Below are 24,602 nucleotides of genomic sequence, written 5' to 3'. Positions count from 1 at the left end.
CCTCAAAACGTGAGCATGAGACAAACATACAACAGGCACAATTCAATTGCATTTCCCTTAAATATTTTCAACGGTACGTGCGAAATTATTTAAACAAGCACATGCACAGGATCAACATAAAGTGGTATGGCTAGTTTGGTTCAATTGCAAGTGTAACATCACTGCACAACAACATGATAATGGTGAAATAGGAAGAGTGATGAGTGGTGCCTCTAGGTGGAATTTAAAACGTATATGAGATAAACTGCTATAGCTTTACGAGCTGCACGTCGGTAAAAAATGCATCTGGTTGCACCATCTCGATTAAACCTGTAGGAACGGACGGGAAAAAAATAGCAACAAATAACCGTTTCAGTTAGAATGGTTCAAATTGACATCACAGGATATAATTAAAATGGACAGGACTCTCGCAGGGCCTGTACAGCTTAAAATGTTATTATAAGTTTAAAGTGAACGACGTGAACTTCTTGGGAGCTATATGATAAAATATCAGCCACATTGCGGCTTTACACTACGAGAGCAGAAATCAATTTATACGTTGACTAAAATAATATTGACATTATAATTTTACTCTAACGCTAAAGTTTATTCAACTTCGATACAAGTTAACCGTTCTTCGATTAAATATCGTTTATCCTGCCCCATCCAAGTCGATCCTTTTTCATTTCTGTACGCAACCAGGAAGGCACATTGTTTATTGGGTGCGCATTAGGAAAACGTAGCGGACGCTCCGGTCCATTAAAAGGGTGCGTTTTGGCGAGCTTTCGAGCCAAATACTCTTTCCTTATCTGTGCCGGATCACGATATTTGTCCATGTACAGGTTGAATGGTTTGCGTAACGGGAACCATTCCTGTTCCCTAATGTATGGTGCCGGAAAATCGTATTCAAAAACAGGGTGCTGCAACTGTAGCTTCTCGTGATAGAAAGCAGGTAAACTGGTATCCCAGTCAGACTGGAAGAACGCCAAGCCAGCGGGGGTAATACTCTCCTGATACTGGCGGTAGAAGTCGAGTGTGCGGAACGTTCGTCCGGGTAAATCATATGTATTCGTTCGCCGATACTGCGAGAAATCTATACGAGCACTCTGCTTGTATAAAACGAACACATGTCGATGGTATCCGGTGCCCTTCGGTGGGAACGGTTGGAGGTATGGCATTAACTCTTCGCCCTTCTTGATGTCCCCATTGGGAATGTTTCCTCTGCAATACAAAATAAAAACAAAAACATTAGAATATTTTTTTAAATACAACGGTATTACTCCAGTACGTACAACACTGCATAGCATAATAACATAATGCAAAGATATATAATATTTAACAAATGTAGATCAAGACTGCATCATAATAAATACATTCAGATATATTTATCAAAATATTTTTATTAAAATACCATGCATAAAGCTTAAAGACAGTGAATTTGTTGAAAAAATGAAGTAAATATTATTGTATTTTCCTCACATAAAGATAAAGTTTACAGATAAAGGTCACAGAAATACTGTTAACTCTCTAATAACGTATTTTATCTGTACCAATGTTTCAAACGTTAGTCGAAAAATTATTTATGTGGAATGTTCTTTATATATAAATTGTGTGAAAATACTATATAACTAAACTATTTGCTTAACTATTAGCAAACGACAATCTACGCCATCAAAACGTTTATAATTTGAGATTCGAGGATATTCTTGGAAGTGCTCCATTAGAATCTCTTTGATATGATTGATTGCAATTCATAGTCCTACGTCAAAAGTACATAACGATTGCCATATCTGACGGCAGTAATCTGAACAACTTCTGAACATTCCACAACAGGAAAACGTTTCTTGAATATCGGCACCGAACAGCAAAAAAAAAAATAATAATCCAAATGCTCGCATTAACATTTGCTCGTAATTCGACAAAATCGTTTAAATTGTACTCGTTACAGGTAACAGGTAGCTGTCTGCAGCTGGTTCAAATTTCGAACCAATATCATGAAAAATAACTTGTCCAACAAGGAGTTAATACATCGCGGTGCGTTCATTTTCAATGCTGAAACATATTTTTTTTTAAATAACGTTTTACTCATCGTTGTTTATCAGAATTTCTTGGAGAAATGTGATCTGATGTATGAAGTATCTTCTTTCTAAATATTTTTAAATTTTGGGATCCCGGAATTTTTTTATGAAAGCAAGTACCGCAAATTTGAAACTTTGCAAAATAACCAGATAATTCCAGATGAAAGAATGATGATATGATGTTATACATCAAGTATGGCAATACTCACTTGAACCAGTGGCAGTATTCTTTTTCACTGTCCTCAAAATGCCCATCGGGATTGGTTAGCAGTAAACACCACAAACTTTCCTTTTCCACGTTATTTTTGTTGCCGGTAAATTCAAATGTTCCGTCGAACTGGACATCCGGAGCCACTTGAGCTTCGCTCGGCTTCAAAATGTTTCCATATCTTACGGGATGCAGCAAATCTCCTACTCGGTACTGAATAGTTAATTCTACGCGGGGCACAAAGTAAGCAGTTCCGAACAAATGCTTAAAAACACCGTAGTGTTCTGCAATGCGTTTTACGTGAAACGGTCCGCTTGTTTTCAACCAATCAGCACGTACCTGTTCCAGATTAACTTCCACTGCAAGAAATAATCGTGGATTTTAATGATAATTCTTGATCGGCGAAGTATCCTACATTTACTTACATTTTCGCTCCCGTGATAGTCGTTCCAGTGCAGGATTGCTTCGTTGCGACTTCAAGTGTGCAAGACGCTCCGACATTTGTGCCGATCTCGCCGGTTTTATATACGGAAATCCAATGTTTACTGGTAGCGTAATTCTGGGATCGCTGATTTTTTCAGCTGAAATTGAAGATTATCCGGTAGATCGTGAAGTTATGAAACATTTTGCTATAACAACAGCCGGATGCAGTGAACAAATGAAATACCTCTCAAACGTTCCGCTAGCGTCTTAGCAACTCCAGGTGCTTTACCGCGCAGCGTATGGCCATAACGAATATCAAGTTTTTGTAGCACATTTGGTTTTAGCAGCAAATTTTCACACGTTCGCTGTATTAGGTGAGCCATATTTTGGTTCGAATGTTGGTGCGGATGTTTGGCTCAACGTTTTGACACTACTACCCGGTTCAAGTATCAAGCTATGTTTACATGGTACACCCGTGTAGACGTGGGTATTAGAAAGGAAATAATTTTCAATAACGTCTTTTTTTTACTTTTATGATACATTTTAGAAATCCGCCTTATTAAACGTGGATTTGAATAATGTATATTTTTTATCGAATTTTCATAAAGATTCTCAAAAAATCAGAAGTTTCCAAATATTCGATTGACTGACCACAACCTTATTCTGTAATTAGCTTGTGTATATTTGATACTTCGGTTGACATTTGAAGAACACACCAGTTCTCATGTGCTGAATCAGTGTGTTGTACATTGTAGAACTTGCTGTATGTGTACATATAACCTAACAATGTATGAAACATATTTTAGCGGTAAAATCACAGCGGTAAAAGCAAAGGTCCGCAACATGTTAATTTTGGATCTTATAGAGTTGGAATACCTGTACGCGTTATCGTACATCGTTATAAATTAAAATCTTAACTCATTGATAATTCAGTTATTATTCAATACGTATTTGTTGACATTTTTCTCACGAAAAGTTGAAGTAATGAAACTGCAAAAGGAAATTTATCAGTCTTCTTTGAAACTAATATTATCTTCATTACATTCCTTATCACATGATGAACAAACAAGCTAGAATAAATAAAAAAAAACATACATAAAACAGACATAATCTTCTCATCTCTTCATCTCAATCTTCATCTGAAAATGTAATTGTTGAATCAAATTTTACGAAAAAAACTGTCATCATCATCATCATGTACATGAAAAAAAGAACTAAAGGCATTTGGAAAAAAGAGTCTATTATGGAATGAATGCATAGAACAAAGAAGAAAATTACATTGTTATTACAATCACATCCCGAATCACATATAGAAATTTAACGAATTTCTTCGTTTAACCAGTTTGCACTTAGGTAACTTGGTAATATTTAAAGTATCGGTTTAATATAATAGTTGTGGGCAATATTGAAAGGAATTCACATTATGAATATACATGTTTCATATGATGATACATGTATAAAAATGTTTAAAAATGGAAGAAACGTTAACGAAACAGAAGAAAGCAATGTTACAAAAGTATCAAGCAGTACAACCATTTACAACAAACCGGTTCAAATTTTCAGGGTGCAGAATGAACAGCTGTAACAGTAAAATAAACTTAAGTAATACTGCGATGAGGAAAACTAATATAATCGTTGCAGATTTTGTAACATCTATTCTAATATTATGGCCATTTTGGAAGATGGTATATCCCTGCATATATGCATAGATTATTGCATTTTATCAATATCGTATATCAATCGTGTTACCTATTTCGTTTCTTTTGCAATCAACAATGTTTAAAGGTTCACAGCGGTGTAACAGTAAAATCTCATTTTTTCTGTTTACATGAACGCGAATATTAGCCGGCTTGATTTAAGGCAAAACTTGTTGAAACACTGTAGAAGATGATTCGTATTTTGTAGTCTCTCTGAAAGGCATATTGTCTTATTTAATGTAACGTAACCTGAACTACCGCAATCCGAAAGTTTGTTTAGTACATCTGTGCCATTTCTTATTCTAGCATTTATAAAACAATCCAAATGATTCCACGAAACACTGGTTTTATAAAATCCAATTAATATGGCATACATTTTCATATCTTTCCTCGTCTTTCACCAACATAGGCATCGCACCTTTTTGGAACCGTGCAGAACGGAATGTCGCTTATGTTACGGCGGCTTGTAAGTACCCTTCTTCTGCTTTGGTAATTGGCATGAATCTTTAGACAATCATGCAATGTAACTAGCATTAGTTAATAATTTAGAAAACTGTGCGAACGAATTATTTATCTATTTTTTTCTCTTCATTTGTTACTGCATGTAACAAGCTCTGATACAGTAAAGGTAAGGCTGTTGTATGTTTGTAAATTTCAATTATCAATAGCGGAATAGTCAGTCCTGCGTATTAAGAGGCAAGGTCTAAACGAGATTTTAACTCGGACCTAACTCGGGTGTGTTGTTGGATCGTTTCTTACTCGGCTTTTTTTTTACCGTTGCATGCTCACCGGGCTCATACAACAGTCACCAATTCAAAACAAGTGAAGTAAATTAAAACAGAACAATCCTTACGCAACTATAAAATCGATTTCTATGAAACTACTAAGTTGATACGTCCGACAATTAAATATTTAAGAGGATATCTAATAAAAATTAGTTCATCCCCATTTTAATATGCCTACACATGGACCTGTATTATCTCAGTAAAACAAACAAAATATTTAAATGAACCTAACCAACAAGAAAATAAGTACATTCTAAGTACAACCTACAAATTTCCTATTTAAGACAAGCACTAATCTTTTTTTGTACGCTTGACATTATCAAATGTTGGCAAATCAAGAGAAGTTGTTAATGAACAATCAACTAACAATCAGTTAATGGGTTTTTCGTTTGAAATCAATTTGCATTCGTTTTAAAGTCGAAGCGGTACGCACACTCAAACGTGTTTGGTGCTAGTCGCATCGGGAGGCGTGGCTTCATGCGTTCCTTTAAATACTGGTAACAAGGCGCGGCGATCATCTTTCGTCTTTTTTGGCTTTGGTCGATTATGCTTGGTATACCTATGGCAAAGAATAAAAGAATCAAATACTATACACACTCAATTGTAATATGGACTGTGAATTTTGCTTACCGATTAATAACACCATCCTCTTCGTCCATCATTTTGAGTATGATTACTTGATCGTTAGAATCTATTGGAGCAATGGAGATGTCCCGTACAGCACGGAACTTACCACAATTATTTAGATGTTCGTTTTCAAGACGGAAGAAATTCCATACGAAACGACGAAACACTTCAAGTGGTGCTAGGATCGATGTCATTAGATCTCCGCTGACAAGCTTATTTTCCGTCAGTGCATACGATACAATCCAAACGAACCGCAATACCAGATCTTCTATGATGGCAAAATAATAGAAAAACTAAGAAATAGAAGGACATTAAAATAAAAAAAACATCAATAACATGACATCGCAACCGAAACAATGTTATGCTTAATATATTGATACATATAATATACTCACTGGCATAGAATAAACAATCTCCTCTCGAAGAAAAGTATTTTCTCCCGCATTCTTATCGAACAGTCCCCAATCCATCTTGATGTCCCAAGTATATGCGTAGCAGGACGATACAACGGAGCTAAACAGCCATAGCCAAAGGAAAACGTTATCCGAAGAGTCCTCATATTTATCTGAAGAACCAGATTTTGTTATTTAGATTATATTGAATTAATAACATCAAAATCTATATTATTATTACAACCTATTTATATTAAACTTACGAGCATTAGCGGACCGCAACGTGGCAAAGATAACTACGCAGAAAGTTGTTGCATATTTGCCAGCATTTACCAAATGTGGAAAGGCCTCTCGGGAATCCCGATAACGCCGCAGACACTGGGCAAACCGAAACCATGCGGGCAAACAATTCACCAATGGACGGATTATATAGCTTTCCTCCATACATTCACGAGTATCTGCAGAAGACAATTATTTAACACACGCAACAATTTATTAGATAATTCATCTCCTAAATGTTGATTAAAATTCAGCTGAATATTTAGTGCCATACAAGTTCTTGGTGCTATCTGTATTCAAGAAAATCATTTTGTTTTGTGTAATTTAAGTTTGAAAATATTAGCGCTGTAGAAATCATACTTTTACAAGTTAAATATCTGACGGCTAAGAATTTTTTTTTTTGTTAAGATATAGACTGTATATCTTAACATCCGTTTTTCCGATATTAAAAAAATAGATTCATAGATTCAAAATCAAAATCAATACAATTTATAGATAGATTCAAAATATATTACATTTAGATTATCTAAAACAAGCAATAAGATAGTGTTGTTACTAAAGAATGTTATGTAATTATAACAGATTCAGATAATTAAAAAGAATTATACTTACTGCCTGCTTCCAACCAATTGCCATTCGTAGCGTAAAAACAGGTAAGAAATTGGAAATCTAGTAGAGCTGTAACGAGACTATTTAACTGATCAGCCAGCCAGAAATCGGCAAAACCTACGTGAAAGAATGGAGCTGCCACCATACGGCCTATCGTTTTCAGCAGCCAAAAACGTGCCTCGTAACGAAACACGCGCAATGGATTGATTATGAATGCGATCATGATCACGGTCATAAAGAGTGGATTGACGTAAGGTGGTATGCTCAGACTTGCACTGTACAGGAAGCTCAATAAACTGAGCGTCCATACCACACCGAAGATAGCCGCCATCTCCATCAGATGCTGCTCGGATAGATGGTTGCGAGGATCCAACTCAAAGATGAGCACATGGTTTACACCGGACGAGCGCCACCCATAGATATTAACGCCGATTAGGAAAATGAATTCAATCAGCAGCAATGGACCGCGGTACAATCGAAAAGCGATCTTGAGATTCTCGCCATTAGCACTGTCATGAAAGACGGCAGATAAGATCACGGCGACAAACAGCACAACGAAGCTACCGCTGAACAGGCCCACCTTGAAAGTGGTCCATGGGCTTTGTTGCTCGCCCAAAGGTGGTACTCGTAGCCGTTTCATTGCCCGTTGTCGATCGCCCCCTTCGAGCTGGGTCGTGACCGTTGTTTCCGTGTCATTGATCAGTTTGTCAATATCCTTGTTGATGAAAAAATGGCTCATCTCGACTTGCTCCTTCTGGTATCGAGCGCCGTTGTCCGAAGCCAATATTTTGTCATGCTTTTTCAATATCTTGCGAAAGCCGGTATGATTGAGGTTTTGATAGTTCTGCAGCAGAATGAGACTGAGATAGAATTCGCTGAACGCAAGTTTTAACTCCTGTGCCTTCCGATAGGGTAAATTGATTGGTTTATGACTGTGACCTTTGCTCTTGCTTTTTTGTTGGCTCTCGAGCGTAGTCCGTAGCTGAGTGATCAGGGCGGCATATTTACGTGTCGCCTCCGCTAACTTTTCCGAGTAAAATGTGTTAATTTTCTTCAGCTCCTGGTCGCAATAGTGATAAAAGTTTTCGTCAAAGTTTGCAAAATGACGTTTTCTAACATCTTCCTCTACGCTATCTAGCGCCGGTGCTTCTTCATTAGCGGTGTACAGCATCGCTTTCATTTCCTAAAAATACACATTACAAATTAGCGTTACTTTATTCGCTTATAAATATAGTTTCGCTTTTTAAATACATTTACAAATGGGATGATGGTCTAACACGAAACAATGGACAACATACCTCGTAGTTGATGTATTGTTTGCGCCATTCTGGAGTGATGTGCGCGGATAAGTGTTCTGCAAACTTCATCCTGATAGTGTCACGACGTCACGTTTCAGAAACTGCCGTGATCTCCTAAACACCTTTCTAATTTTGCGATGATCAATGAAGCACAATTGTGTAGTGTTGTTCTACTATGTACAATTTAGGTCGCGGCCCAATACATCAGCTGCAACATGACTTTGTATTTCAACAAACAATTTCTCGTCTTGGTGGAACAATTTAGCGGCGCGTTGTTGCAATTGCATCAAGGATCCCGTATAAGGCACACATGCAAGAAATATCTGAAAGGTAGGAGAATAGTATTCTGAGGTTAATGGGAATATTTTATAATTTTGTGTTTATATTAGTCACATATATACCCTGCTGAAAACATTTGTTCAGCTATATCCTATATAACTAAATAACTATATCAATAATTATCAAGTAGAAGATACTTCTTTTGCTAAATAGCCGGCCTGGCCACGTCTATTTCGATGCTTGATACGTTTGGAAGGATTGCTATGGATTCATATGTTTTTTTTATTTATGAGGATAAGCAGTCTTTTATCCTCGTCCGCGTTTATCGGTCTTCCGCGTATGTATTAGTATGTTATGTTTTATATTAGAGAATGGATAATAAATGATAAAATTCTCCCTCAGAATTCCTTCCTAGTGATCGATGATCTATAGATACTTAATTTGATTGTCAATTCTATGTGACAATAATGGGAACGATATATTGTTCACGAGTAAGTGAACACAAACTCCCTTTCGCACAGGCTTCATTGATCTATAGAATCTACTAGTTTATCTATTGACGCGTAACACAGCTCTACGAAAATCCTCATTACGCAGACCTTCATTGCAATGCCAGAAATGACGACGACAACAGTCCTGCTGGCAGTGTATAGCCACGCTATCGGTTGTTTACTCGTTATGATGACATCTTTATAACTTCCATAACCCGCACATACACAAACCGTTCTTCAAGCTTCGAGCCCGAATGTGGGCGTTCTTCACGTGATGGTACCAGCAGCAGCAGCCGTGACCATCTTATCTCCTTGCACGGGCCGTTAAGAGGAGGACGTTCGCGATACCTACGGATACTGGTTCGAACAATTCAAATAATACTCAAGCTATGGCTTGTGTATCACCGGTTTTACACACAACGATTTCAACGATGTTTACTTCGTTTGTGTAATAATCTTTTAAACTGCTGTTTTCGAAGATGTTCCCTATTTAATTTTATAATGTGTGTGCAATCGCTACAGCACCTGGGTATCGAAAACTGGTTTCGGTAATGATTAGTGTAATACAATCAGAAAAGTTCCGAACAAAACTGGACCCCTTGCTGGTACCTCGTCTAATTAACAGTCGCTGGGTGTATTCAAATCGTTCCTGCTAATCAGCACTAAAAAACGTCAGCAATTAACATGAAGGGGAAAATATAATAGCAGCAATGATAGTACGGGGTGAAACATTGCCATTAGTGTGCTATTAAAAACCGTCAAGCATGATCCTGACCCACCCAGCCTCTTTTTATCAGCGAAGCTGTTGCTATTTCTCAACGTGCAAACGTTTTCGCATGCATATAGAAGCAATACCACCGAAATAGCTCAATATCGTCACGCGATAACGGTTGAATGGAATCAGCCTGCCAAATGTTTGGTATTACACCAGTATGTCGTATGAAAACAAGCGAAGCGATTTTGAATAAGTTGATCGAATAAGTCTAAACTCCAAACGAATGTAAATTAATGAAGATCAACGCGATACAGATCAACTGGAATATTCTGTAGAAAAATACAGTTGTTACATGCCAGTTATATGAGTTAACAGGAAAAAAATAGAAGTTGGGCCCTTTTGGGATAATTGAGCAAATAAAGAACTCAGGGAGGGAGTGGCGATGGAAGGGGCTGAAGGGTACATGATGGACAAGTTCATAGTAAAAGATTATATATCTCGAACGAATCGTGTATCTTTGAAATAGAGAATCAGATTCATTTCGATTCTAACCGATACATTAATAACACAAAAGAAGGGGCCGATTGTAAAGGGCCAAACTCGAATCGATATAGCTAGATTTATAACAAAATTCTTTCGAGAAGTCCAAAAATTGTTACAATTGCTTAGCATGACAAAATCTTTCTGTAACAGAACAACGTTTAACCTTTCAAAGCAAAAACTTATACGATATTGATAGAAAAATTGGTCTACTTTTTTAGCTATATTTCCTAGATATTTCTCAAACAGAAAGTCGCCTGTTGCTTGGGAGATGGTCTGAATGACCAGTAGTTTCAACAATATAAAACTACTTCGAAAAAATGCCTGATTTTTGAATTGCATTAAAATTTAAAACGAACAAGACAAGGAATACTGAATATGAAGTGTTCGAAAATATAAATTATTTGAAAAAAAAAAAATTATTATACAATTGTTCATAAGCCTCAGCCATTAAAACAAAAAAGAAATTTAAAAATGTTTAGCCAAAAGTTATTAAACAATTTAATATGGTCACATTTCTTGGATGTACAATGCAATAGTTGCTAGTAGTAATGTGCAATATGCAATCTTTTTAGAAACCCCACACTGTATCACGAGCATTGAGAGTCGTTGAACAGATGTGAAACAGCACGATCATGGTTCACGTTTCACCGGTACCATTCTTAAACCCACACAAGGTGAGATCAAAAGAAACCGATAAAAGTAAATAAACTTAGTCAACCGTCCAGCTAACACCCAGCTCCAGATGTTCATTAAGAGCGTGCTGAAATAGATTTTCAGGTTGAGTAACGTAAACGCTGTTCCGCTCAATCAACTTCCACCCAGTACCCGTAAGCGTAAAATATTTTTATTTTCATTTCACATTCGCCATACGCCTTGCATTCCAGCACAAAGAGCAAATACTACATCTTTCTGCAGAAAATATCACCAGTTGAGTACAGATAACAAGTATATCGCAAGAAATCAGTAACCATGCTGACGTTTACACATCGTATTACAAACAACATAACCGGGATGCACAACAAATGAACTGCAAAAGATAGAAGAGAAATGGTTTGTTCTACAAACGAACTTATCGTATATTGCCTTCACTTTTCCAATGCTGTACGTTAGACGGATTCAACCGAAAGTGGGGTTACAAGTATCCGAAAAATCTGATTTTCGTTTAACTAACGCCAGCCCTGCCACATGATCATATTGCAACAAAGTACAGTGTGTATATTTAGGGTTATGAGTATGCCTGAGTAACAGTGAAAGAGATATTAGACGAAGAAACATAATTTGAGAGATAAGAAACCCAGGAACCAGGGAATTAAAAACAAAAATACTGTAATACATAGATGATGGATAGAGGTTTCTCGCTAGCTCGTTGTAAATTCTTTCTGATAGTAATGAAATATTTTAACTTTTAAATATCAAATGAGGTCGATCAACAGTTAAAAAAAAACTAAGTTTGATCATCATAGTCATAGGTTTTGAGGTAACGTTTTTTAGGGAGAATATGTACTACAACCGGTAGAAGGGTAGCTTTTATCCTTATGTGGAAAGTGATTTAAGCACATTTTAATACAAATGAATACTATCACCTCAAAGTCCCAAAGAATGCTGTTGTATCGTTGTGTTGTTGGTTTCGTAAACGAATTGCACATGATATCATGTATCGCAACAGTTGCATCCGCTTGTTTGTTGGTTGACGTGACTGTTTGGCTCGTTGCTAAGAAGGGACAGCAAGGAGAAGATAAAAACAGGTCCGGAATTCTGTCGTTTGTTCCGCTCTCCTTCCTCTAACACTACTACCATGTTCTTGGTTGCTTAGTTCGATTCAGATCAACAGCACTTACAAAAGTGCAGACTTTAATCGGTTAGGGCCCAACGGGTAGTTTGTGGTTGGTGTTTCCTCCCACTAGCAAAATGAAAAAAGGAACTTGGACAACAGGTTTCCGGTGGTGAAACAGGCATACGTACGGCTCTCGTGCCATAATTCCGCAGCATACCTTCTTGAGGTTGCTTGTTGCTAACTGATATACGATTCGTACCCTTGCTGTGACTCACAAAGAGGCTTGTTTATTCATTTATACTTTGATGTATATTGATATAAAATATTTTAATGCAAAGGAAATCCAAAGCAGAATGTACATGTTTCTGTTGCTAATGCGTGTAAATTCATTTAAAAAGATCGATGCTCAGAATGGACCATCTGCCACACACCAACAAGTTCATTGAAGAGATAATGAGAAGAATCGCTTGTGCATGTAGAGCAGATGGATTTCTTTCTGCACCACCACGTCTGTAGGTTTGATCTGTTGGCGTGGGATCATATCTAATCATTGCATCCATTTTATAATTCATCGTACGTATCTGTGGCTGGTAAAATCATCTCAAACGTGAGAAATACAATTTTAATGCTGCATTTCAACTAAGAGCTTTTAAACGAGGAATCATAGTTTTCCTTTCTGTTAATTTAGCTATTCCTATTTAGCTATTCAGCTATATATTATATTGTGGTTACTTCTGTGGGTGCATAAATCAGACCATACATGAATCAGATACTAGGCGTAATCGTCGCATATCACAACTAATCGTTTCAATCAAACACTTTCAATAGCACGTTGAAACATGCAGTGATAATTTTATGTTTGACTTTGGTGATAGATAGAGTTAATAAATATCCATTTACTTACCTTACATTTAGTAGAAACAGATGAAATTTAACGATGCGATGAATTTTAAAGTGTCTAAACTGTGCAGATGTCGATTGCGGCTGGACGAACAATTCGAAGCGTGATAATTGAGTACCGGTGAAAATTTATGTATTCTGATTAGACATCCTTTTGCGACGAAAGCGTACAATTGTGTTCTTATGCTACGTAACACGCCCGGTCCGTGATAACTGAGATGATTCTGTCGAAAACAATAAATAAAGTTCCATTGTGTGAGTGTGAACGAACAATGCACGAAATGCTAAACTAGCGAAGATTTTTCTGATTGCCTGATTTCGATCAGAGCAGTGACAACGGAGGCAACGGAGAAGTGAATTGGAACATTACCCGAAGAAACACTGGATCGTATTAACACACTGTTGACGACACGGCCGTTTTCCCTGTTCAGCTCGTCGAGCTGCGGGACTGCTGTTTGATTGTGTTTATTTGGTTTTGCAGTCAAACTGGCCCGTTTGGTCCAGCGCGCGATGGTGGGGTTAGAAATATCAAATCAAAAGGAAAATAACGTAAGCAAATAATAAAAACAAAACACAACTCAAAAAACGACGGAAGATCACTTGCAAGCGCAGGAAGCTAGAAGTGCACTGTGCGACAGGCTGTACCACTGTCATTCCGTGCTGGTGTTTGAGCAAAATAACAAATATTCATGACTGCAGTCTTGATTCACATGAAGACGCTGGACTGACAGTTCCTATTTGCCGTTTCCGTTATTTGGCAAAACCCAACCAACCCATTGGTGTATGGAATTCAACACACAGTTACATATCAGAGTCGATAAACCAAATTTACGAATCAAGGAATTCTATTCTAGTACCGATAAAAAGCAGAGAATACCGCGAAAAATGTGCCTCCGAGAGATTTGTATAAAGTTGTAAGCATGCTGGAGTGAAACACCTTTTCGTACTGTTTATGTACTCTGTGAACTTCTACCGTCTCTTCAGGGTCCGTACAACATAAAAGCCTTTTCATGCGTCACTGGAAAGGTCTTTATCTGCTGAATGAATGTCAATATCGAGAAAGCCTCTTTTGAACTTCCGCTTCGGCAAGGAAACACGAATTGCTTGCTGCAGGGTAAGAAAATAATGAAAATATGCCTGTTATTGCGATCGCTTAGTTTCAGAAATGTCTTCACATAGGATGATGATGAAGCGAGCGACCGGAATTCAGGCTGGTGTGATATTAAACGAAGTGTAGCACACTCGTTAGCTCTCGTTCTTGTAGTCTTTTGATACCGAATGCCGCATGTTTGTGTGGACTAGTCTCTGCGTTGCATTAAACTTATTCGTGTTATTATCTTTGATTACAGTGATCCAGTCCAACTATGGCTCCGTCACGGAAGAACAAAGTCGTGAAGGAAGAAGTGCAAGTATCGCTCGGACCGCAGGTACGCGATGGTGAGGTCGTGTTTGGAGTGGCTCACATCTACGCAAGTTTTAACGATACATTCGTACACGTCACGGATCTGTCGGGCAAGGAAACCATCTCCCGTGTGACCGGTGGTATGAAGGTAAAAGCCGATCGCGATGAAGCCTCACCTTATGCCGCTATGTTGGCCGCTCAGGTAAGTCAATTTCTTCCATTATTGTGCTGAATATTTATAACCGAAACAAACATTGTTCTTCATCGACGATAGGACGTAGCGGAAAAGTGCAAATCGCTCGGTATTACCGCCCTTCACATTAAGCTGCGTGCTACTGGTGGAAACCGTACTAAAACACCTGGACCGGGCGCACAATCAGCACTCCGTGCCTTGGCTCGTTCTTCAATGAAGATTGGCCGCATCGAGGATGTCACACCGATTCCATCAGATTCTACTCGCAGGAAGGGTGGTCGTCGCGGTCGTCGTCTATAAGCCCGACACCTTTACCTATCTTCCACGCGCACGGCCGGTGAAATTGGTATTCTACTTATTTTGCTATGATGTTTGTCTAATTTTGTTAAATTGCCGGTATGTCGGTGTGAATTAGGAAGATCTAAACTTCTTTTTTCCGATCCGCGTTATGAATAATATTGGAAATGATTATACTGTGACATAAGTAATGCCAATAAATTGCAAACAACCATCTATTAAAACCGCCAATTTGATGTCATCATACCGTGAATATTGCGAACTTGCGCCACATTCGAAATCAACGGTTCCTCTCTAAAGGATCTAGGAGTATATCGCTAAATTCGCCTGCCCCATATCCAAATGATTTCTAAAGTAAATTTCATCATCCAGATTTGAATTTACATTAAAAATACTAAAAAGATTAATGTAAATTTAAAAGAATTCAATAGCATTCTATTGCAATAGCAATAGAACGGGGTCGCCCGTTCTTAAAAGAAAACGAAGAATTCATTAATCACAACATAAAATAATACAATTGACTAAAACAAATAAAAAATCGCGAACAGCTCTGATGAGTTATATTACCGTGAAGGTGTGTTGCATGCTAAGATTCCACTTTTTATTTGAATCGCAATAACATGATAGAATATTTAATGATTTCAAGCTCACCTGTTCGCTCTAATTTCTTCGTATCATCCTTTCTCTTCAATTTCTTGATTTCGTCGGATGTGCCTTGAGGAAGACAAAGAACCTGCTTGCCGGAGACTCTGACCACTATAGCATCCGCGGGGGTATAAATTATCAACTGACGAAACGATCTTTACCATAATTGTAGATTCGAAAAACTACATAAATGTTACAACAAAGGTACAGGTCTTATGGAAAATCTTCCTTATTATGGGTTCCACAAACTCCAACACGACGCATAACGCGGGAAATATCGCGTTCTGATAAATCAGATAATCCTACACGGTCACGAATCCTAAACAATGACGGAGGATGTCAACCTACTTGCAATGTATTTACAATGTTTGGTGGTAAGTAAAAAGTTGACAAACTTGGTAAAAAATAATTTGTTTGTCAGTGACTTTTACTGCAAAAGGTGTTTACGCAAAGAAGCATAAACCGGCTCGCTGACCGGATAAATCGAGCTCAACCCGTCAGAGATCATGTGTAGCGTACGAATTGGAAACTTAACTACGTCAATAAGTCGTGGTCAAATATGGGCGGGGTAAACCTAACATTCCAGCAAAACAAAGAAACCATTTTCCAAACAATATTTAATTTCTATAATTTGGGAAAGCTTTGAGAAAAAAGACAATCGGAAACATATGCAGACAATAGGTATAAAATTGTAATGCCCAATGATTACCAGCCTAGTGTTGCTGAGGAACAAATTAATGCGTCTTTCTCTGCTGTAATTGAGCTGTTTTATGACACAAAAAATAATGTTGTCCATTTGGATTGAGTAAAATCCTAATATTTCGTCCCATAAATGGTATTTCTTACTTCATGTCGATTGCAATATAGAAGAACGTGTAGCTATCTAGCTAGGTGTAAACTAACATCAGCATGATAATATTAGTGTTTTAAAATTATTGTGATTGATTGTAGAATCGTTTGCAGCTTTAATTTTTGTTTGTACTGTTGCATGATGATTGATTGGAGCATTGATAGTTTGTTGTTCGTCCGTCAGGAATATCAAAGCAGTTAGTTCAAAGAGACTCACGTCGGGTCAAGTCAGTGTACCCGAAATAAGCAACACGAAACAAATAATTTTACTACGATAGTTTTGATCGAAGTGGCAAACAGGTATTTTCGATGTGGTTCGCCTTTGTGTGGCCTGCAATAGAACAAGAACGATGAAATTTAACTCCGATGATTGGTACGATAATTGTCCTTTCCCAGCATACTTCACTTTACAGAGGAAAAGCACAAAAATTGTGACGAAAGCTAGACTTCACTGGTGTTATTGGTATGATAGAATTTATACAGCCAAGATCGTTCGCGTTTTAATGCTTTTTATTGACGATGCAACAATCCTTGTTATTGCCAATTCATATGCCCGTACAATAACACTGATTGTTGCCATTTTTGTGTTCCTTCTCGTTCCTCCGCCTCTCAAGTAGCCCACGTATTGACCACCCTGCAGTAGATCAATACTTAGGCTGAGTTAGCATTCGGACCCCGGCGACGTCCGTATGCCTGAACTACGCTCGAGAAGCGTCTGTTATACTGGATACGTCGCTTGGCGCGGCCAGTCTTCTTCTTCTTCTTCTCTTTCTTTTCGACCTTGGGCGTTTGTCCTTTTACTTTGCCGGCACGAGCTAGAGAACCGTGAACCTTACCACCGAGCAGTCGAACAGTGACATCGAGCTCGGCGGAAGTCAACTGAGAGACAGTGACGTCTTCAGCTAGCGGTGTGCCTTCGCAGTATAGATGGAGTTCCTGAGCGTCGACTAACTCGATGTCGGCCAGCAGAGCCTATCAATATGTAAAGAGCAAAAGAAAATCCTTATTCAATTAATCCATTTAAGCATTTCAAAATTACTAGTATTGCAATATAAAGGATTGTTGGATTTTTCACGTTCTTAAATTTGAGTTCGTACAATAAAAGAAGCTATTCGTACGGATTTTCAACAATTGTTAGAACGGTCAATACGGATTGTACAATCAGAGAATGTTACAACCGCTTCTTAACGCTATGAGAATATAATTTAGGCAGATTTTTCATTTTTTCTTGGAGGATCAGTGAGTTGGAATATCTCCAAAGATCCGCTGGAGTCTTCTGCCGGTATAAACTAAAAGATGGATTTAAATAAAATGTTAGAAAGGACGATTAAAAGATGTAGTTGATTAGTTTTGCTCGATACTATTCTGCATTCGTCTTCTACACAGACTTTCGAAGATAATTAAGTAATAGACAATTTTCCCAATTAAGATTATTTTTTAACAACTCATTGTAGAGGCCAGTTTTCTTCAGTTTATTTACAACCGATTGACTGTTAGTCAATACAACTGTAATATATACGACCCAGTACTATCGCTTTCCATGAATAGAGCTGTAAGAACAGTTAAATACCACGGATACCACCAAATAATGTTGCAACCGCTTCTCAATGTTTTAGAAATATTATATAGGCAGATATTGTTATTGCAAGATCAGTGAGTTAAAATATCTGCAAAGATCCGCTGGAGTTTGCCAACAATAATAGAATTTCAATTTTCTATGCGATACCGATAATAAAAAAAAATGCTATGCTATTGTCGTGAATCAAAGCTCCCTTCGATGATCATTGATTGGATATCGGCGAAGGTCTCAGATTCAAATCGTCGCTCTTGCAGATGTTGTTGTACGGCCAGTGGTAAATTGGAGTACCAAATGGACGCTAGGTTTCTTGTCTGCTTGCTTGTTTCTCAGTTGCTCTTGAAGAATGATGAATGTCGTGAATATATGTTCTCCTTATATTTCGAAACGGGAAAAAGCAAAGGTCACATTCATTCATTCAATTCATTTATTTAGTCTAGCAATTATCACACTTTTTATTGTAACTGATTCCATTTTTGACGGAAACAATATTATGAATATATGTCGGCACGTCGCTGTTTTAAATTTCTTACAATGATCTGTATTTGTAGCGGATAAGACGATCTCAGTTATAACGAATCAAAGCGTTACTATTGAGTAGATAAATACGCATTACTCTTGCACAAACTCTAAAGATAAGGCGCGATGGAGTACGCACCAATCAGGCCAAACGGATGTGCATCATTAGAACAGATCGTTACAAGAAAAAAAGTCGTTTTGTTACAACAAGGATTATCCTCAACCATTAATAATACATTTATCTGTAGCGGATTAGACGATCTCAATTATAACGAATCAAAATGTTACTATTGAGTAGATAAATACGCGTTACTCTTGCACAAACTCTAAAGATAAGGCGCGATGGAGTACGCACCAATCAGGCCAAACGGATGTGCATCATTAGAACAGATCGTTACAAGAAAATATTCGGGTTGTTGCAACATGGTTTAATCAGGCAACGTGCTTTACGTACGCTCTGATGGGTTAGGTATGGAATGCTTCATTTATTCTAGCAAATGTTCTTAGACCGACTATTTCACATTCAATGTGTAGCGGTTTGGTAAAGTTTGCAAGCAAGTCGAATGATTCTATTTCAATTTGTGCTGACAAAATCTATACTGCAGAATCAATGCCAAGGAATGTGAAACGCAGCTCAAACGGACAGATTTTTCTCTAGCAGTGGTTCTAGGGAGTCAAGTCGAAAGTACAGATATGACTCTGCTGTCCTCTGCATACCGTTACGATAGCTTCTTGAATGTTTTTTTCTTCTTTTGATACATCACAAAATGTATGTTTTTGAGCACAATGGAAATAAATTATTATTGCTTACCTTCACATGAGCTATGTTGTCACCCGGCTGGACGTCCAAGACGTGCGTGTTCAATCCACGTACGTGGAGCTGCATCTTTGATTTTTTTAGAGGCTTATAAATAAATCAAACGCGTTGGTTTGACACTGAAATAAAGAAAAAAAAACTTTAATTATGAACACATCACTGTTAAAGCAATCAGAAGAGGCTGGTGAGTCATAAAATGATTCGGGTATTATGGTTATTTTACCACAGCATCAGTAAATTAGCTTCAGTAGAAAACGCGTGCGGTTTTCTCCGTTTGTCACCGCACGCCTGATCTAACAATAACAAGTTTAACATTCTCAAAGAAGCTACAGTAATTATTAATCACGTTCTTCTACATAATTTATTTGCTGATACTTTGGTAAAACAACCACTAAATCCAATAGTATTAAGCGACGCTTCCTGAAGACACGTACCCTGAGCGAAGTGCTAACTCGGAAAGAAAGAGGCATGGAGATTGTCAAAACGATCACGGAAATTGCTGTGACATATATAAGCTGCAAAAGGTTTTTTCATAGGGCGGAGCACGTTCGCAATATACGTCGCTGTCAATAAATGTTTGCGAAAACGAAACTTTATTTTATTTGAAATATTTTGTTTTATTCAAAATGTTTATTTTCAACAAATTCCTGCGGTGTTGCAAACGTTTATATTGGTTGTAAAAATCTGAGTTACGCGGTTTTTAATTTGCGTGGATTAGGAGATAAATATGACATTTCACGGAATTTTTGTGTTCAATGCACGTAGATCATTAATTTGCAAATTTCAAATAACCACGAAAACTTGATACATTTTGTTATTATTAAAATACTTTTCATAGCAAAAAATAGCCAGGCCGTTCTTGAATAAATTAAAATAAATCGAAATAAACCAATTTAAAATGAAGTTTGTTGAGTTGAAATAAATATTCGATCCTTTCATGCGATGTATAAACTATGTTTAAATGGAAACTGTAGTAACGTGGATATTCGAGATACGCAGATTTATCTGGAACGCATAATCCACGTTTCTCAGGTCTTGACTGTATAGGTATGTGGGATTTTCCGTTGATAACATTTTCTGAAAAATATTACTTGGGTCATTTGATGACGTTTCGCTACACACTGACGTTTGACAATTGTTTACGTATGAAAGAAATTGCACACGCTCGCACTCACAACTTTACTTGCAGCCGTACATACGGCATTTGAAAAATACGAGCATTCCTATAAATCAGTTAGAAAGTATCTTTTTCCTGGTTGCTAACCTGACAGAAACGACGAGACATATTCAACATATCAACAATCCAGCGATCAGGACTAATTTTAAAGGAGCTATATGATCACCACGAAACTCGTCTAGATATCAACACCCATTTGAAGTGGAATACGTATGCGTGCACCCGTTTTTGCAGCAGCACATGAAGGTTGGCGGCTGTGGTAGCGGAGGCGCTGGTGACGACGACGGAGAAAGCGACCGGTCGTAATTATTCCTTGTGGTGTGTATAATAAAGCCTTTGATTGTTCTTTGCGACGGTGCTAAATCGTGGCGGTGCCCGGCGTGCATGCGAAACCAGACGACGATTTGGACACGTAGCCAAATAACTGCTCGACCGGTAGAATGCGAGTGACAAATATACGAGGCGGTCGGATCTTCCGCATCGCGGTCGGTCTGACGATCGTAATTATGATATTATACATGATAGCGACCTGGTCGGGAGTTGATCAGCACACAGTGAAGGACGTGTACAATGCACGGTTCGCAGCGAAGCGCGGTGATGGCGCTGGTCCCGCCGGGGAGGATCGAAGTCATCCGAAGGAGGTACCGCAGCTGGTGGAGGGTTTAGGTAATTTCGAACCAGTGGAGAAACCCACACCGGAGGGACCGGGCGAAGGTGGCAAGTCTTACGTGCTGCCCGAGGACCAGCAGAATCGTGCCACCGATGCTGAGATGGAATACGGCATGAATATCGTTGTGTCAGATGCGATTTCCTTAGATCGCACGATCAAGGACACGAGGTTGGAGGAGTGCAAGCATTGGGACTACCCTTACAATTTACCCCGCACGAGTGTTATCATAGTCTTCCACAACGAGGGCTTCAGTGTGCTAATGCGCACCGTGCACTCCGTGTTGAATCGCTCCCCGAAGCATTTGCTTCACGAAATCATCCTTGTGGACGACTATTCGGACAAGGAGGATTTAAAGTCCAAGCTAGAGCGTTACATAGAGCGTTTTGGCGGTATGGTGCGGCTGATACGAAACAGCGAACGGGAAGGTTTGATTCGAACGCGTTCACGTGGCGCCAAGGAGGCGACCGGGGAGGTGATCGTTTACCTGGACGCTCACTGCGAAGTCAACACAAACTGGTTGCCACCGCTTCTTGCACCTATTCATCGCGATCGCACAGTCATGACCGTACCGATCATCGACGGTATCGATCACAAGACGTTCGAGTATCGACCTGTCTACGCAGACGGGCATCACTACCGAGGCATCTTCGAGTGGGGTATGCTGTACAAAGAAAACGAGGTGCCGCGTAGGGAGCAGAAGCGCCGCAAGCACGACAGTGAGCCGTATCGCAGCCCAACACATGCGGGCGGACTCTTCGCGATTAATCGCCGTTTCTTCCTGGAGCTCGGTGCCTATGATTCCGGTCTGCTTGTTTGGGGTGGTGAGAACTTCGAGTTGAGCTTTAAAATTTGGCAGTGCGGCGGCAGTATCGAATGGGTGCCTTGCTCACGAGTGGGGCATGTGTATCGCGGGTTTATGCCGTACAATTTTGGTAAACTAGCGAGCAAGAAGAAGGGCCCACTGATCACAATCAACTACAAGCGGGTAATAGAAACGTGGTTCGACGGACCTTACAAGGAGTACTTTTACACGCGAGAACCACTCGCCCGTTTCCTCGACATGGGCGACATAAGTGAGCAATTAGCACTGAAGGAACGGCTGCAGTGCAAAAGTTTTCAGTGGTACATGGATAACGTTGCTTACGATGTGCTGGACAAGTATCCGATGCTACCGGCAAACGTAAAATGGGGCGAACTTCACAACGTCGGTAAGGATATGTGCGTTGACGCGCTCGGTCGCCAACCACCGGCCGTAATCGGACTGCAGCCGTGTCATGGTCAGGGTCACAATCAGCTCATCCGGCTGAATGGTGCAGGTCAGCTCGGTGTCGGCGAACGATGCATTGAAGCATACAACGCCGAGATAAAGCTTGCCTTCTGTCGCCTCGGTACTGTCGATGGACCCTGGCAGTACGATGAGCATTCCGGCACACTGCTGCATCGAACGCACAAGAAATGTATGGGCTATCAGCCCCAATCCCGCCAGTTAGCGCTGATGCCTTGCGACATGAACAACGCGTACCAATCATGGAAGTTTCAGGAAATTCAGCCACACTGGTAATGGCGGCAGAGCTTTAGGGCTTTCTTAACTTTTTTTGGAAAATGAGTTCTCAATATCGACGAGAACGAAATAATCCTACAAACTTCCGCTATTTTGGACTGACCCTACCATCCGTTCCCGTCATCGCTGCAAGTTGTAGATCAATCAATTGGGGGTTATTGTTTAGTTAAAACATCTTTTTCTGAAGATCCAAACACACATTCTCACGCTAGGAAAAAAGTGTTACAAAAAATAGGTTGCAATTGTGTGAATATGTTGCTGCTAGGTAAAAGGATAATGTCGATAAACAATGGTTAATAATGGTAGGTACAGTTTTGATGATTTTGGTAGTGTCTTCAACGTATATTCAGTTGTTTTAAAATCAGGGTCTAGGGTTTGTTTTACGTAAGCAAGCTGATATAATTGCTCTACTTGTGTTTGTGTTTGTTAAACGCGAGGCAATTCAAATGGAAAAAAGGCAGTGAAGACATACGTTTCCGATCGATTCGATGGTGTACTGCAGAATGAAAATAGTGAGAATTTATTATACAATTAGTGATACTTGAATAGACAACATCATCTCGGTGTGAGAGATGCAAAAAAGCGTTGAATAAAACAGAAAAATTCCATTATGAATTAAAAAAAGTTTTGAAATATGATTAAAAACAAGTGATCTCGTACCACTGCACCTTTGGTGGATATGTTTAGGATTTTCATAACAGATTGAAGCGTCTGCGTCCGGATAATGGACGTGTTCTGTAGAACATTGTATACAACGCACTGCAACATTATAATTACACACGGTACGAAAGAAGTATGTTACACAGACTATGGAGTGACTTAATATCATTACTTACTTTATTTAAGTTTTTTGCAATATCGCTATGTCATTATACGAACACGCCCATTCCGTGTGAACCATGCAAACATTACTGCCAACATTCTAACGACAATTATGTGAAATTCTTATAGTCTTAGCCATAAAGATACGTTAGGTTTCCCATTAGATCAGATGGATTAATTTGACGATTTTTGTTACAATCAACGAGTGTTGTGTCCTCAGTGGCATCGAAATGTTATCTATCAATGGCGTATCTAAGCACCGGCTTGGAGGTTGATCAAAAGATGGTACCGCGTGCGATACATGAGATAAACCGCAATAAAGGATGCAATCGTAGAATTCAATACTAAAGAAAGAAGTGCTGTTAAAATGAGAGGAAGGGCGGGGAGTTGGGGTGAGTCGCTCAATTAGGTGTAAGTTTTATCGTCAATTTTCTAATTACTAAATACATACAAAAATTGTGTTTTGCATTGCTGTGGAAGATCCGAAAGGAAGTTTATTGAGCAACAATTTATTGAATAAAGAAAAATATTGACTATCAACCGACGTATCAAAGCGGCTGATAAAGGCGTTTATTTATACGTTTCATACGCATACGTTTACGTATGCGTTTCATACGTTACGGCGCATACGTTTCTATCCTACACGTTGCTAGTGTGTTTAGGGGTATATTACACCCCATTGTTTGCACCTTTATCACGTGACGTATTTTCGTTGATCTAAGGGGTTGTTGGTTATAAGGGGTTGTGTACGAAGTCGGATTGATCACGAGATGTGATATGTACATTAATTATAAAGTTTTCAACATTAACTACCAACCGCCTGTAGTGTCGACGAGACCGGAAACAAACATAGCCGGAAACCAACAAGCAACGGGAAAAATAGCGCAAAGGCAAGAGCAACGCAACGAACAATATGCAATAGCCACGATTGGTCAAGCCATAAAATCAAGCCGTTTTCAGGATCGGCCATAAAAAGAGGATCGTTCAGACAAAATAA

At 38.8% G+C, this 24,602-nt stretch overlaps 5 protein-coding genes across 9 annotated transcripts; 2 read left to right on the top strand and 3 right to left on the bottom strand.

Moving 5' to 3' along the window:
• Window positions 1-614: 614 nt before the first annotated feature.
• On the bottom strand, window positions 615-3,094 carry LOC128307134 (39S ribosomal protein L38, mitochondrial). The gene is made up of 4 exons (XM_053044865.1): window positions 2,933-3,094; window positions 2,691-2,846; window positions 2,267-2,624; window positions 615-1,200 (listed from the first exon to the last, which is right to left on the bottom strand). Exons 1-4 carry the CDS (start codon window positions 3,069-3,071, stop codon window positions 621-623), a joined length of 1,233 nt encoding a protein of 410 aa, XP_052900825.1. The 5' UTR covers window positions 3,072-3,094; the 3' UTR covers window positions 615-620.
• Window positions 3,095-3,966: 872 nt separating this feature from the next.
• Window positions 3,967-13,735, bottom strand: LOC128306343 (xenotropic and polytropic retrovirus receptor 1-like). Of its 3 annotated transcripts, none has more exons than XM_053043814.1 (8): window positions 13,448-13,735; window positions 13,082-13,301; window positions 8,376-8,698; window positions 7,081-8,289; window positions 6,453-6,647; window positions 6,193-6,362; window positions 5,801-6,090; window positions 3,967-5,729 (listed from the first exon to the last, which is right to left on the bottom strand). In XM_053043814.1, exons 4-8 carry the CDS (start codon window positions 8,255-8,257, stop codon window positions 5,606-5,608), a joined length of 1,956 nt encoding a protein of 651 aa, XP_052899774.1. In that variant the 5' UTR covers window positions 8,258-8,289; window positions 8,376-8,698; window positions 13,082-13,301; window positions 13,448-13,735; the 3' UTR covers window positions 3,967-5,605. The 3 variants fall into 3 exon arrangements, with proteins under 3 accessions (XP_052899774.1, XP_052899773.1, XP_052899775.1); XM_053043813.1 differs by having other exon boundaries at window positions 7,081-8,260; XM_053043815.1 differs by lacking the exon at window positions 3,967-5,729 and having other exon boundaries at window positions 5,876-6,065; window positions 7,081-8,260.
• A 376-nt stretch (window positions 13,736-14,111) lies between these two features.
• On the top strand, window positions 14,112-15,200 carry LOC128306751 (40S ribosomal protein S14a). Its single transcript, XM_053044352.1, has 3 exons — window positions 14,112-14,191; window positions 14,427-14,681; window positions 14,754-15,200. Exons 2-3 carry the CDS (start codon window positions 14,442-14,444, stop codon window positions 14,970-14,972), a joined length of 459 nt encoding a protein of 152 aa, XP_052900312.1. The 5' UTR covers window positions 14,112-14,191; window positions 14,427-14,441; the 3' UTR covers window positions 14,973-15,200.
• Window positions 15,201-16,213: 1,013 nt separating this feature from the next.
• Window positions 16,214-19,844, bottom strand: LOC128306413 (FAU ubiquitin-like and ribosomal protein S30). Of its 3 annotated transcripts, none has more exons than XM_053043929.1 (4): window positions 19,810-19,844; window positions 19,370-19,494; window positions 16,865-17,435; window positions 16,214-16,794 (listed from the first exon to the last, which is right to left on the bottom strand). In XM_053043929.1, the coding sequence occupies exons 2-3, from the start codon at window positions 19,442-19,444 to the stop codon at window positions 17,115-17,117; spliced, it is 396 nt and encodes a 131-aa protein (XP_052899889.1). In that variant the 5' UTR covers window positions 19,445-19,494; window positions 19,810-19,844; the 3' UTR covers window positions 16,214-16,794; window positions 16,865-17,114. The 3 variants fall into 3 exon arrangements, with proteins under 3 accessions (XP_052899889.1, XP_052899890.1, XP_052899891.1); XM_053043930.1 differs by having other exon boundaries at window positions 16,870-17,435; XM_053043931.1 differs by having other exon boundaries at window positions 16,875-17,435.
• Window positions 19,845-20,609: 765 nt separating this feature from the next.
• LOC128306537 (N-acetylgalactosaminyltransferase 7) lies at window positions 20,610-24,017 on the top strand. The gene has a single exon (XM_053044073.1). The coding sequence runs from the start codon at window positions 20,993-20,995 to the stop codon at window positions 22,781-22,783; it is 1,791 nt and encodes a 596-aa protein (XP_052900033.1). The 5' UTR covers window positions 20,610-20,992; the 3' UTR covers window positions 22,784-24,017.
• The last annotated feature ends 585 nt before the right edge of the window (window positions 24,018-24,602 follow it).

This window comes from Anopheles moucheti, chromosome X (genome assembly GCF_943734755.1).
Source record: "Anopheles moucheti chromosome X, idAnoMoucSN_F20_07, whole genome shotgun sequence".
NCBI classification, from domain to species: Eukaryota; Metazoa; Arthropoda; class Insecta; order Diptera; family Culicidae; genus Anopheles; species Anopheles moucheti.
The sequence above is the reverse complement of the archived record's forward strand: the minus strand, read 5'-3'. Positions and strand labels throughout refer to the sequence as shown.

Coding starts and splice junctions, on each gene's coding strand:
- LOC128306343 (XM_053043813.1), bottom strand. CDS start 8,444: ATGAAGTTTGCAGAACACTTATCCGCGCACATCACTCCAGAATGGCGC. Junction 6,648..7,080: donor CAATTGGTTGGAAGCAGGCA/GTAAGTATAATT, acceptor TGTCTTCTGCAG/ATACTCGTGAATGTATGGAG. Junction 6,091..6,192: donor AGATTGTTTATTCTATGCCA/GTGAGTATATTA, acceptor TCTATTTCTTAG/TTTTTCTATTATTTTGCCAT.
- LOC128307134 (XM_053044865.1), bottom strand. CDS start 3,071: ATGGCTCACCTAATACAGCGAACGTGTGAAAATTTGCTGCTAAAACCA. Junction 2,847..2,932: donor GCTAGCGGAACGTTTGAGAG/GTATTTCATTTG, acceptor CTTCAATTTCAG/CTGAAAAAATCAGCGATCCC. Junction 1,201..2,266: donor GAATACTGCCACTGGTTCAA/GTGAGTATTGCC, acceptor TTTGTATTGCAG/AGGAAACATTCCCAATGGGG.
- LOC128306537 (XM_053044073.1), top strand. CDS start 20,993: ATGCGAGTGACAAATATACGAGGCGGTCGGATCTTCCGCATCGCGGTC.
- LOC128306751 (XM_053044352.1), top strand. CDS start 14,442: ATGGCTCCGTCACGGAAGAACAAAGTCGTGAAGGAAGAAGTGCAAGTA. Junction 14,682..14,753: donor CCGCTATGTTGGCCGCTCAG/GTAAGTCAATTT, acceptor CATCGACGATAG/GACGTAGCGGAAAAGTGCAA.
- LOC128306413 (XM_053043929.1), bottom strand. CDS start 19,444: ATGCAGCTCCACGTACGTGGATTGAACACGCACGTCTTGGACGTCCAG. Junction 17,436..19,369: donor ACAACATAGCTCATGTGAAG/GTAAGCAATAAT, acceptor ACATATTGATAG/GCTCTGCTGGCCGACATCGA.